Source organism: Oryzias latipes, chromosome 16 (assembly GCF_002234675.1).
Source record: "Oryzias latipes chromosome 16, ASM223467v1".
Classification (NCBI taxonomy): Eukaryota; Metazoa; Chordata; class Actinopteri; order Beloniformes; family Adrianichthyidae; genus Oryzias; species Oryzias latipes.
The window spans coordinates 18,855,829-18,869,584 of record NC_019874.2 but is presented as its reverse complement, the minus strand read 5'-3'; the positions used below and the strand labels follow the sequence as shown (position 1 = coordinate 18,869,584).

Genomic DNA, 13,756 nt, shown 5'->3' with positions numbered 1-13,756 from the left:
CAAGAAAATTGTAGAATTCTAATCTAAAATCTAACATCACAACAATCTTTGTTTTAAAATTTAATAACAACAAAAAAACATTGTATTACACTGCTTTTTGTGGTAATATGACCTACAAAAAGCATCAATTTTAGGTAATAAGCGTGACCTTGTAAAAAAAAAAAAGAAAATCTAAAAAACAAGTGGAAGTGTTTTCATGGTGTTGGAATCCAAAATAAAAGCACATTTTACACTTATATGATATATTTACTTTGTTGTTTTAACCTGTGTCCATTGTTGGTGTTGCTAACACCAAAGATAGTAAGGTTTTAGTATTTTCCCTACAACCTGTGCATAGGGGTTCAGTTGATAGATCGCCTCGCAACATATTTGTTGTTGCATTAGGATTTTATTTAGTTGCAAAAGCAATGTTGGGTTACTCTGACCACATCCCATCTGCATCCTATATCATTTTGTTCCTCTTTTTCAACATTAATTGTCTTTAAAAATACATTTTAAGCAATTTCTTCAATGCTCGATCACCTAGCCTATGCAACATATCACATGACTTTTCTTTCTGTCATCTTTGTAAGTTTCTGCTTTGTGTCTTCCAGAATTATGTCAGTGTTTCAACATTGATGGAAACCATCCGCGCATCTTCACCGGTCCAGAGGACGCACTATTTGGCTTCTCAGTCTTACAGCATGAATCAGGTGGAGAAAAACTGTAAGTGTGTGAGGGATTTTATGAAATTCATAAAAAATACAAAGTCCAGAAAACAGAAGAAATCCTTACAGGCAAAAGTGGCAAGACGAAGTATTTCTGATAGCTGAATCCCTTTGCTAAAGGATGCTAGTTGGTGCTCCCTGGGATGGCCCACCCAACAACAGAAGAGGGGATGTGTACAAATGTGTGGTTGGAGAGGAGAGGAATTCAAACTGCAGCAAAGTTGGTCTAGGTAAGAGAGTAACCATTTATTTAGTCTTAACGGATTTAGATGTTGTAATTAAAGATACTCTTTCTGTCTACCCACCTTAGGAGAAACTGCTCTTCAAAATGTTTCCAAAAATCTTAAAAATTCTCACCTGGGAATGACTCTTACACCAGACTCACCCGATGGCTTCCTGGTAGGTAGTTTCAAGCTTTCAAAAAAGGCCTTTAAATTTAGCTCCAGGGGCATTACACTGGTGAGAGGGGCGCCTCAAGAGATGTAGTTGTCTTTGTTTGAACAGAAAACCCAAAAGAATCTGTTCTGTTGGAATGTTTACTTTGTGGATTTGACCACATGTTATTCTCAGATCCTTGACATTTCTTTTCTTGTTTAAAATATATGGACCATCTAAAACTTTCATTTTTTAGTTATTCACTTTGTGAATTAAAAAAATAAAGTTGTAAGTCAAGAAAAACTTAATGAGAGTAGTCAAAATTTTACATTGGTAAACTGTATATAGAAATATCAAGTGATGCAGTCAAACTGAGGCACTGCTGCTTGTATGATGGGGTCCAAATGCCTTACTGATAAAAAAAAGAAGGCAACACATGTTTCATGAACATTGGAATTTTACTTAAGTTATCTCAATCTTTCTTTTGGGACTTGTGGAGAGCCCAAATGCAAGACAATGGAGGCAGATGAGAGACAAAACCAAACTTAATGCTAGAAGTCTGAAACGTTAAGTTACTGCCACAGGTTGAATGCGATACAAAATATCAAGATAGATGTCAACTGGAACCCCAATCAATACGTTCTAAACACAATAAACCCACAGAAAAGGAACTCAGAACCTCACAACCTTAACAGTAGATTCCACATTCAGTGTTGTGCAGGTTTGTGCACAACCACTAAATGTGTGGCTCTGTTTTTACAAATAGTGGAGCCGGTTAGGTTGATATTTCAGACAAACTGGGCTTTTTGTGGTACAAGCACCAAATTTGGCATGGATGTATCTTAGGATCCCCTCTTTCAGAAAAGCCCGTTTGCCACAAGACAAATACAAAACGGCAGCCATTTGTAAACATGGCTGCCATACACTTAGTTGTACCAAAAAAATTCAATGTCTAGTCTCAAAAAATATGGGCTATGCTTCTCCGAAAGGGAAGAGGGTCCTAAGGTACATTCATGGTGAATTTGGTCCTTGTATCACAAAATGCATGGTTGTTTGATTAACCGGCTCCACTGTAAAGAAAAAAGTCACTGTCTGTGGCGTAGAGGCAGAGCGGTCAAGCTTTGATCGGAAGATTGCAGGTTCGGTTCCCGCCCTGTCTGTTTATGTGTCCAAGTGTCCTTGGGCAAGACACTGAAACCCACATTACTCCTGGTGGTCATTAGTTGATGCCAGTGTTGCCACTGTAAATTGCTAAAAAGGTAGTGAAGTGTTATATAAGTATGTTTCCACTTTAAGAGGGCTATCTAAGCTTATTTGTTATGGTTCTCACCCAAACACCTTGTCAGTGCTAAATGATTGATGTGCAGGATTTGTACATTTTAAAGAAATTGGTAAGCATGACTGAGTCCCAAATCCTTAAGGTGTTTGTTTTAGTCCATTAAAAGTCTGATATTTTTTCAGTGAGATCTATTTTTATCAGCAAAAGTGCAGCAAAGCCAATGGACCAACACTTTAAAAACCAAGAGTAGCTTATGGTTCAAACTGCTTCCTTTTTATCTTTGACTTTAAGCTTAGACATGGAGGGAGGAGTGTTTGTTCTGGGTGTGCATGTATGCGACTGAGTGAATTTTGAGTGTTTGATGTCTGCCAGGACTTCAGTGCAGCCTCGGGTGTCATGTACAGTTCACAAACGTTTGCCATCTTAGTCCACTTCATTGTGAGCTTGTTCAAGTGTGTGCGTGTGTTTATGTTAACCCGGGCGGTCAGGTCTATAACAGGATTGGAATGCGTCTCCAGCTTTTTGTTAATGACAGACCTATCAAAAACCATAGCAACTCTTTCACTTTTCTCCATCTTCTCGCTCTGTGGTTTCTCTCTCCATCTCGCCTGTCTGGAGAAACCCTCCCATAATGACAGGGCGAGAAAAACCAGGATGTTTCTCTTTCTTTCTTTTTCTACCCCCATTTCACCCCACTTTTTACTGTCTCTTTTGTCTGATCATGGATAAAATTCTCCCGTTGACTCCTCCCCTTTGCGCTCACTTCTCTCATTCTTTCCTCTCAGTGAGAAAACGCTTTGAAGACTAAAATATTTTTATAGGATGCCCCTTCAACCCTGCTAGTCACCCACCCAAACGTTTAGCACAATCAGATTTAAATTGCTTTGCTGGTCTTGTGTTCCAGCTCTGTTAAACCATTCATGACAACTGTGACTGCCAGCATGTCAACAATAGTCTCCTTCTCTCTGCCTCTCCCTCATTTTTCTGTCCTCAAAACCACACAATTGTTTTTTTTTCCATGACTTTTTCTTTTTTATGACTTGTTTTCTTTTTGTTTCCTTTTTGGTGTTACCTTGTGTGGGTATATGTGAGTGCGCACATGCATCACTTAAACACACTGATCTCTCTGATAGCCATCTTTGCATCTTCTGGGAGGACAGATAAACCCCTTAAAGCTCCACTCAGATTATCTTTTAATCTATTTTAAAAGCGTTCCCTGCGGTTTTTTAATTATGATAATGCAGTTTTAGGGAAAATCAAAAAACTTGTGTTATTTTCTAGGGTAAGATTGTCAAATTCATTTTCACCAAGGGCAACTTCAGCATAGTGGCTGTCCTCAAAGGAGGACTTAACTTATACATGTAACTAAATGTAATGAAAAATAAATTTAACTGCTACTTAATGTTAAATAACTGATTATGTATGTATTTATTATAACTTTTTAAAGTGACAATTACAGTTGCATAAAAAAACATGTTTGCTTGTTACTCTAGTATAAATCCTTTTAAATTTGATTCTGTCAGGTTACATTATATGGACAGTGTTTAAGTCCCAATGTATAGTAGCCCAATCCAATATTTTTAGTTCGATTCCCCCTAGATATGAATAAATACACACCAATTTTTCATTTTTATTTTAAGAAATTAAAAACGTTTATGCTCTCGCGGGCCACATAAAATGACATGCCATTTTATGAGTTTGACACGTGTACAGGGCAGTCTTTAAATTAGCTTTAAATTTTTCCTGAATGGTTTTATCTGTCAAAATGATGCCTTTGCATGTGCCTCTGTTCTGCAGGCATGCGCGCCTCTTTGGTCCCAGGAGTGCGGTACATCAAAGTTCAGCACTGGCATCTGTGCATCGGTTAGTGATGACCTCCAGCCGAGGAAGACCATCTCTCCAACTACAAAAAGTAGCCGCACATTCGCACACACATACCAGCACACCCTGCGGCAAAGACGCATGAAGCTGAGGCTTTTTTAACCGACAAATATTCTGAAACTCGTGGCAGGGTGCGCCACTTACATGGACATCGTGATCGTCCTGGATGGCTCCAACAGTATCTACCCCTGGTATGAAGTCCAGAACTTTCTCAGCAACATCCTCAGCAAGTTCCACATAGGCTCGGACCAGATGCAGGTAAAAAAAAGTTCTTGTGTTTTAGCACTGGATTTGAGTATTATTGACATTGGTAATGGAAACTTGTGGGTTTGAGTTTGCTTAAATCTCCGCAATTTCTCCCTGTTGCTTTGGACAGAAAGACAAGCCAGTCCTTCGAGTGAAAACAGGCCCACAGGGACATATAAAGAACAATCTTGGCAAGAATAAATTGGCATAGTATAATCAATGGTACATGAGTGCTGGAGGAAGGAAAGCTGGAAAGCAGAAAGGATTCTCAACTGAATACCAATGAAAGTGGGGGGCGGGAGTCAGCAGTGACAGGCAATATGAGTTGAAGAGGAAATACCTCTGGTTCGTGAATAAATTCAAAGACAAGTGCAGTGTTTGCTTTGAGAACAGACCCCCCCCCCCCCCCCCCCACACACACACACACACACACACTAAAAGAGCGAGTTCACCCTATAAACACAAGTCACAAATACTCAGTTTTACATGTGTATGCAAGCATGAGTGTGTTTTATGTTTCAAAAATGTTTCTACTGTGCATGTTCAGGTGGGTATACTTCAGTACGGTGAAATAGCAGTCCACGAGTGGTCCTTGAAGGACTACCAGACAACAGAAAAAGTGGTGGAGGCCGCCAAGAACATCAGCCGGCAAAAGGGACGAGAGACACGAACAGCAAGTGCCATCCAAATGGCTTGGTAGGCATGTCAACCACTCAAACTGGTTGATTTTTTTCTTTTACATTCTAAAACATGGAAAAGATTTGGCCCACTAACTGGAAAGCGGAGTAGGATTCTTCGCGGTTTGTCTAAATATAGATGTGCTGCAATGGCATTAGGTCTGTTTGCTTCTGGTTCCGTCCCTTTGTGTTTGTGAGCTGTACACTGATGCTGTATTGTGGCCTTCCAGATGATGACAGGACAAAACAGTGTAGCATTGTTCCCAGCTTTAATGCATCGTTTCGTGACTTTAGATAAACTAACATGTAGACCTCAGCCTTTAAAGTGAAACCAGACGTTCTCTGTTGCTGCTGATGTAGATACCAGTTTTGTTAAACTTGTAATTGAAAAGCACCAACATCTACAGTCTTCACCACTTTCCAAAGTCTCGTACGTTAAACTTGTATCTTGAGTAATACCTGTAACAAATTTAGAGAGAAGGATTACAGACAAAACATAAAAATCTCAGATTGAATGATTTGTGGCCGGATTTTATAGTTTCCTTTAATTGTCCATTCCAAATATAAGACAGTTATTTTCAAAAACATAGAATTGTTTTCCTTTTTTTCAAAAACAGATGCCTAATAAAGTCCAGGAACTGTGGTGTTTGTGCTCATCTCTCAAGCAATGAGTGGATGCGTAATTGCCACTTTTAACTCTGTCTGAGTGGAGAGGACCAGTTCTTTAAATTCTATGAAAACTCTACTCATTTGGACAGATAAGCTGGACTCAGTGAGAACACAGACCTATTTTAGTAATGACACAGAAATCTCTTTTTGACTCCTTAAAGATGCAAAATAAGCTGGTTTTTGACAGGATGTTGACAAGTTTATGTAGAAAATCGGTCTGTCAATGTAAACAAAATGTATGTAAATACAACTCGGTTAAAAAAAAAAAGGACAATAAAAGGTTTCCACTGAGTATCAATAAAGGTACAGTACTCCAATTTTAGGGTTTATCCTTCACAAAGTATTTTCAGAGAAGACGTGCTCTTTAAAGGTCACAAAGGTCAAATCCAGGCCAAATAAAACCAATATTTGATGTCACCAGTTGTTGCTGTCTCTTCGAGGCAGTGGTGCTGAAAATATATTGCATGAAGGCTCAAAATACTACCTTTTGGGTGTTTGTTTGTCTTCCACTGTAGCTTCACCTCAATGGGTTCTGTTTTTGTACTGCTTTGAAAGTTTGGGTTTCAGAGGCAATTATGATCTGCTTTGTTTGTTCTTTTCATTTTGTTCTTTAGCATTTAAGCCTAGTATTTATGAGAGTATACAGCTAAGTTTTGATAAACAAGTTATCTTACAGTATTTATGTGTTTGATCTTCAGAAGACAGTCTTTTCAGTGTTATAACAAAAGTTTCAGTTTCAGAGCTTTTCACAAATTTAGTTCCTCTTTAAATAAACCTTCCTTCTTCTTTTCGGAAATAAATATTTATTTTAATATCCAACATCTCTATTATCATCTAAGAATACTTAAAGAGCCCTTCATTTTCCAGTTTTTTTTAATGACAGTTTAATGTGGCCAAAAAAAGACTACTTCTAACAATATGAGTTTTGTGAAAATTGCAAACTGGTATTCAAGCCTTAGGAAATGGCTTCATATATGTCGGAATTAAATTTAATGATAATTGATTTCAAAGTAAAATTTGGTATACCAGCACATCACACCAAAACCTTTTGTGCAGCCATCTAGTATTTTGGGATATGTGTCTTGGAGCAATGTTCTGCTTCTGTACGCACAGAGAGCCCAAGCACACAGCCACACGGGTAATTGGAGAATTCCTCTTTTCTGGTACATTTAAAGGTGAAAGGTGGACCAGTTTTAGAGGAACTTTTAAACAGACTTTGAAAAGCAGTGGCTGGAAATGGAACCTTTAAAAGGATACAGCTGTGGCTTACTAAACACACGTGAAGGGAAGTGCAGTCAACACTATCACCTTAACCTTCATTTTTTTCTCTGCACAAAAAGACTTCCTAGTGCAACATTTGAAATATATTTAGCTTAAAATACATATGTTTCTATTTAAATATTGACCGATACAAAATGCATTTTTATTAAAAGAGCTAATTAGCAAAGCTAACAGCTTAGATTACAATCAAATCAGGATAAGCTGCACCAGTCCTAATGACACACACACACACACATGCACGGGTGGGCTGATACAGCTGTTGACACCAAGGAGATACGGGGTACAAAAATCTAAAAGTAGCTGAGCTGGCCTGGTTGGCTGCTGGCTCAGCAAAGCCTGCAGGTGTGGCACAACCTGGTCAGCCAAGTGGTTTTCTGGCAGCTGTGAAAATACACCCAGAAGCATGTTCAGTGCACTCTTGGAGTGTGAACTTTACTCACACAGTGCATGTCTGCTACTTTTCAAATGTTTTGTTAAACTATAAACAGTTGCAGCTTAACTCTAATTAAGATATATATTTTGACAAGAAGGGGAGCATGTACAAGTGTGTTTAATGGCAGTCTGGTAAATGCGAAGTCTGCAAGGGAATCAGACTTAAAACAAAAAACAAATCAGTCATGCCGATTACAAACGGAACTGTCATACCAGATTGGTTGTGACTCAAGTTGACAGCAACTGCCTCTCCATGGTGCTGTTGATCTTCAGGGACAGCTACCAGTTGAAAAAGGAGATGAAGAAAGCGTGTTTGAAGGAATAGATACAAGATTCAAGATTCAAGTTTTATTGCCGTTTGCACATGCGGTACATCGGAATTTTTCTTTGGCATCTCTCATGTCAGGATAAGTTAAAAAAGGACAATAGAAAAATTTGAAGAAGAAATAATAAAGGAAATAAAAATAAATAGAATAAAGTTAAAAGTCAAAATTAGACAACAAATTTACATGGTGTATAAAAAATAGAGAGAAAACGAAAGACACGACTTTAGGAAATATGAATGTGGAGAATTTGACAGGGAAAACTAGAGTTGGTTGATGAAATGAAGAGGAGCATGGCAAGTTCAAGCCGTTTTATAAAGGTGTGGATAGAAAGAGGAACAAATGAGTGATCCTGAAAGGAGAGATTGCTAGGAATGTTCTGGAGGTTAAGAATGTCATCTAGGGTAATGAGTCTGAGGCCAGGACTTACATGTATGATGTTGTTATCAGTGGTTCTGCCCCCACAGGTAGGATTTTAGCATGAGGAGAAGAAATTTTGGAGAAACATGGATGAGGTGATCCAGCGCATCTCTGGACAGGAGAGGGTGGTGATTACAGACTTTAAGAGACAAGTGGGTGATAGAAACAGAGGTGATGAGGAAGTGATGGGGAGGTTTGTTGTTCAGAACAAAAAGACAGATGGTGGTGGACAAGAAAAATGTGCAATAGCAGAGATTCACTTTTTTCCAGAAAATAGAGGAGCATTGAGTGACATAAAAGTAGAAGAACACAAGTTGATTACATCTTGTGCTGACTCTGTTCTTAAAGAACTCAGTAAAAGTCGAGTCTGGGGAGGGTATAGCCAGACATGAATGGATGGTGGTGTTAAGGATGACTCTGGTGGTGGAGAAGATGAAGAGGACAAGAGCAGAGCAAAGAACCGAGTGATAGAAATTGAAGTTACAGCTAAAATGATCAGAGAAACTTGAGAGGAAGGTACTTGGTGTGTCATATTTGGATTGAAAAAACAGATTAGGAGGATAAAAGGGCGTTTGATTACTCAATGTGGCGACCCCTAAAAGAGAGCAGCCAAACGGCAAAGGAAAAAAATCATCCTTTTGACCTCAAGTTCAAACATTTTCACTGGAACTTTGACATCTAGCCTTAGTCAATACAATGTTCTTGTTCTAAATCGGACTAAAACACTTGAATTTAGAGCAGATCCCGATTTAATTAGCATGAACTAAAGTTCCACAATTAGAATCACTGCCGGATTTCTTTTTGCGCCACTCGTCTGTGAAGCTTTGGCTCAGTCACATAAAAGTTTATACTCAGACCACTGTGCTGTCATTACCACACTGCTGTGACTCCATTAAATGGGTTGTAAATAGAGGCAGGCCTCCCAATTAGCTAAGTCACTTTCATTGCTCTTTCATCTCTTTTTCCTGTAAGTTTTTCCATTTATTTCTTTTCTGTCTTGGTCTCTCATCCACAGCATCCATCAGTGACTCTGTCCTTGATCATTTAGTTAATATCATTACTTGAATGTGTTGAATTAAACTATTTGCCATTGCATTTCTTCAGATGATTTGTGTCATTCCTGTTCTTGTTCTGATGCTTCTCGTGTTATTTGCACTGATTTCTTTGCTGTCTTTTTTATTTTCCTTTTCTTTAACTTGTCCCTAATGTTCAGCGTCCCCCCCCCCCCCCTCCTTCATGCTGGATGTAATTTGCAGGCTACACAGAGAGGGTGGTTGTGTTTAACTACAAGTTTCTTGCGGCTGACCCCAATGTTATATTTAGTCAAGGGCTGCAGTTAGGCTTCAAAATGACTGAGATCACTGGCGGTGACTACTCTCCCTCATCCTTTGTGCATGTGTGAGTGTGTGTTTTTGAGGCTGACCAACCACAGTGAGCACTTCAAGCACATCCCTGTGAGAGCAGCTTCCTTGCAGACAAACAGGGTGGGGCTTTGGTTTGTCATTTGGATTCTGACCCTGGATTTGAGCACAAACAGGAAGAAAACTCACAGATGTGGTAGATGTGTGTAGTGACACACAAACTCAGCATGTAGTGACCCGTTTGACTCATCTGAGATACTTTTGTCACTAATGAGATCGGAAGATGTCCAGATGTGACTGAAATACGTTTAGATTAAGCTCAATGGAATGAAAGAAAAACAATTTAAGTAGGGTGTCATTTCAACAAAAGGGTTTATTTTGCAACCTAAGTGACTGAAATTTCCTTTGAACCATCTCTTTCACCTGAATTTAAGTCTTTTATACTTCAGAAAATGAAAGTTTGACCAAAAAATAATTAAAAACATTTATAGGTGTGAGTTTTGTGTGTTTTTGCAGCACAGAAGCGTTTAGTGCTGAGCGTGGAGGGCGGGAGGGTGCCACCAAGGTGATGATTGTGGTGACAGACGGAGAATCCCATGATGAAGATGAGCTTCCAGACGCTCTGGAGGAGTGCGAGAGGCGAAACATCACCAGATACGCCATTGCTGTGAGCATGTTTTTGGAACTTTGAGCTTCTACAACTGCTGTTTCTGTATCTTTTTATTGTGACTGGAAAACATGTCGACAAGAAACAAACAACAAACTGACCACATCATCAGCAGCACGTGTTGAGCACTTTTGACAGTTAACATGGTCTTCAATATGCCACTCTCCAAAAGTACTATCTTTAAATTGCTAAATTAACCCCTTGACTTTACTAAAATAGCCACGTTAGGAAGTGATGGCAGAGTTTTGAGTGGTCAGCGATGAAACCTCTCCCTGCACCACAAAATTAACTGCGAAACCTTCAGATTTCTCTGGAACCTCTAAAAAGAGAACATGACCCAAACATATGCAATTGTAGACAAAAATCCAAGTGTCTTTCAATTGTGATTATTGCAATTATGCCGTTTTTAGCAAAAATCATAAAACCTGTGTCTTTTTAGGACATATTTTTGCAGAGCAGAAGTTTGCCTCTGAGCAAAGCCCCTTACAACCCCAACATAACATTGTTGATGTTGGTGCAGTGGAATGGAGCAGAGCAGGAAACTTGTGGTCATCCTACTGTAGCACCTACGTCACAGCTACAAGGTTTTTCAAACTTGGAGCTGTGACGTAGGTGCTCCAGATTCACAATAATTTGAATAAAGATTTACTCAGAGATGCAATTTTTAGCTGCATTTTCTTTATATACTGTATGTCCACCATCATCAGAAAAATACCACAATAAAAACACCCAAAAAATGATTTTTATTGGAATGGGTCTTAAACCAAAGGTGGCACTTTTTTAAACCAAAATTTGAAAAAAGTTTTTGTTCCTTTAAAAAAATGTGTTTGGAGATTTACTTGTGTTTTTAAAACAAAAAAGAAAGCTGTGAAAAGTTAAGTTTTAAATAGTTTGTCAGTATTGGAAAATAGGTTGCTACTTGACTATTGTTAAGACTACTTTTTAAATTAAATGTGCCTTCTTTTATTGTTTGTATCTCTGTGATAAATACTGGGTAACAATGGTTAAAGAAAAAGCTTTTGCATACTTTTTTTAACAGTTTAATTCTGTCTCTAATTCAGGACTATCCACTAGAAAGCTAGTGAGATAATTCATCTAAAAATTCAATTCAAACTTGAACTAATGTTTTTTTAGTGTTTTAGTTGACATTTGAATTTTGTATCTCTTGTATTTTTGCAATTCTTAAAATGATTTATTAAAAAATTAGACCTGAAAGAAATAATTTGTGTATTCATACTCAGCCTAAAATGCTAAAAGGACTGAAAGAAAACAGATGGACAGATGAGGTGGACTTTGTGGCTGAGTGTTTGCCCAAAGAGACATAGTGATGACATGTGATTTACATCATGCAATGTGCTTGACGTTGCATTTTGTGCTTTTGTTTTCGGCTGTGGGGTACGTTGTGTGGAAGTGGCACTCCAGGGAAAGTCAGAACTCACTTATTGGAAAAAACCATTGGAAGAATGTTTTTCACTCATAACTGCAAAAAAAAAAAAAGTTCTAGTGTGTGAATATTTCTGTAAGGAATTGCGGTTATACTTTATTATATCGTCGGTTTAGACAAAAAAATGTATTTTACAGTTTAGCAGTGTTCTTTCCTTCTGTCGTCTTCTTTCTTAGTAATGTTTTTTGGGTCACATTCCTGCCAAAGCAAGCACAGTGTGGTTGGCTGGACGGAATTTTAGCTTCTATAAGACCTCAATGCACATATTTATAAGAGGGCACTAAACACGTTATACATGACACCTCCCCTACTCTTTGAAAACAGAGGATTTCCTTATGTTTCTTGGCAGTCAGAGTCGCTGAGGGAGACTATGGGGTTTGGTTTCCCTCATGATTTTTTTTACATGAACTTTAGTTAAAAACTTTCTGTTAGAACATCCTATCAACTTTGTGTACTATTTACCCCTGCAACTGCTAACTCTTTCAAAAAGTTAACAACAAGCATCTGTATCAGAAATGTGGAAAACTAACCACTGCTTTTCAAATGTTCTTTGCTCTCCCTTTATTATTTTTTACTCCCCCTCCTGCTTCAGGTTCTGGGGCATTATATCCGGAGACAGGAGGACCCAGAGACTTTCATAAATGAAATTAAAGACATTGCCAGTGACCCGGATGAAAAGTATTTCTTCAATGTAACAGATGAAGCTGCGCTGAATGACATTGTGGACGCATTGGGAGACAGGATATTCAGTCTCGAAGGTGACAGGCATGCATTGCATTATATGCATGCTGTTAGGCTGTTAAGCTTTCTCATGAATAGTGATCAAAGGCCCCCCAAAAAGCCATTACATTGCAAAAAAAAGGGTAGTCTAAAAACAAGAAAAGAACGCTATTCTTAACAAGAAAATCACTAAATTGGTAAAAGTGTTTGTCCCTGCAGCAAGTCATTTTTACTTGACAATAAAATTTCATAACGAAATATTAAAATCTAGAAACAAGAAGTTCCACACAAGTATTCACAAAGAGAAAATATAAGCCAAAAAAGCTAACTGTTAGATGGAATGACATAAAATCAATTATTAAAGAGCCCAATAATAAGTATTTATTGCTAGTTTTAAACAAGTGGTTTACAGTTTGGTAGTTTTTGTTGTAGTTCATTTTAATTACAGTGACAAAAAGGTAATGTAGTAAGTGGAATGACTCATTTTACAACAAAATGTGAACAAAATGAGAATATGTTTATAGTTGACCCCTTTTTATAATTCCTCATGTAGTTTGAGGCCGAATATGAATTATTTCTCTATCCATGCAACTTCTCCCTACCCCTACATTGAGCCCTCCAAGAAGAGAGTTATGGAAAAGTATTGTCTTCAAATTTGGACGGCACTACCACATTAATGACGTCATGAATAGTCACCGGTGAGCCATGTTAGCATGTTAGCAGTGCTTGGAAAATACTGTACATTCCAATATTGTCTTTTTTTATTTTTAAAAAGTCATGCAAAAAAAAAGAAGTCATTATTTACATTTAAATGTAAACCCAGCTGAAGAAATGGGTTTCTCTTCCATGGCACAAGCGGGTCACCCTTTTGGTGAAGGGAAACTCAGCCATAAGTCCCTATGGCTTCCCCTTAAAAAAAATTAGTTCACTACCACCACACCTCTAAATGCCCCTACAGTTGGAGGGGTAGGGAGAAGCCACAGCGGTAGGGGAAGAACATAAATTTAAATGTGTATTTAAAAATCACAGTGGAACCAAAACCCTGGTCAAATATCTTGAATGTCTAAAAATAAGGTTTTAAATCTTTAAAAATAGTTTGCAGCTAATGCAAATGTAGTTAAGATGCACAGACATTCTGGTTACCGGTATTTGTTTGTTATTTTAAGAGATTTTTTTATCCTCTTTAGTAATTCTTCATTTCATAACAAAGCATGACATCTAAAAAGAATGGATGGACAGAAACACAGGTGACTGTGAGAAAAGGAAACGTCTGT

General features: G+C 38.1%; 1 protein-coding gene across 1 annotated transcript in view; it reads left to right on the top strand.

The window, feature by feature from the left end:
- The window catches only part of itga10 (integrin subunit alpha 10), a 30,366-nt gene that overhangs the window by 6,989 nt on the left and 9,621 nt on the right, over positions 1–13,756 (top strand). Inside the window, exons 2-9 of the mRNA XM_004078154.4 lie at positions 594–705; positions 828–937; positions 1,018–1,106; positions 4,159–4,273; positions 4,373–4,500; positions 5,036–5,184; positions 10,168–10,318; positions 12,355–12,520. Of these exons, the coding sequence (XP_004078202.1) occupies positions 594–705; positions 828–937; positions 1,018–1,106; positions 4,159–4,273; positions 4,373–4,500; positions 5,036–5,184; positions 10,168–10,318; positions 12,355–12,520 (1,020 nt within the window). The remainder of the gene's footprint in view (positions 1–593; positions 706–827; positions 938–1,017; positions 1,107–4,158; positions 4,274–4,372; positions 4,501–5,035; positions 5,185–10,167; positions 10,319–12,354; positions 12,521–13,756) is intronic.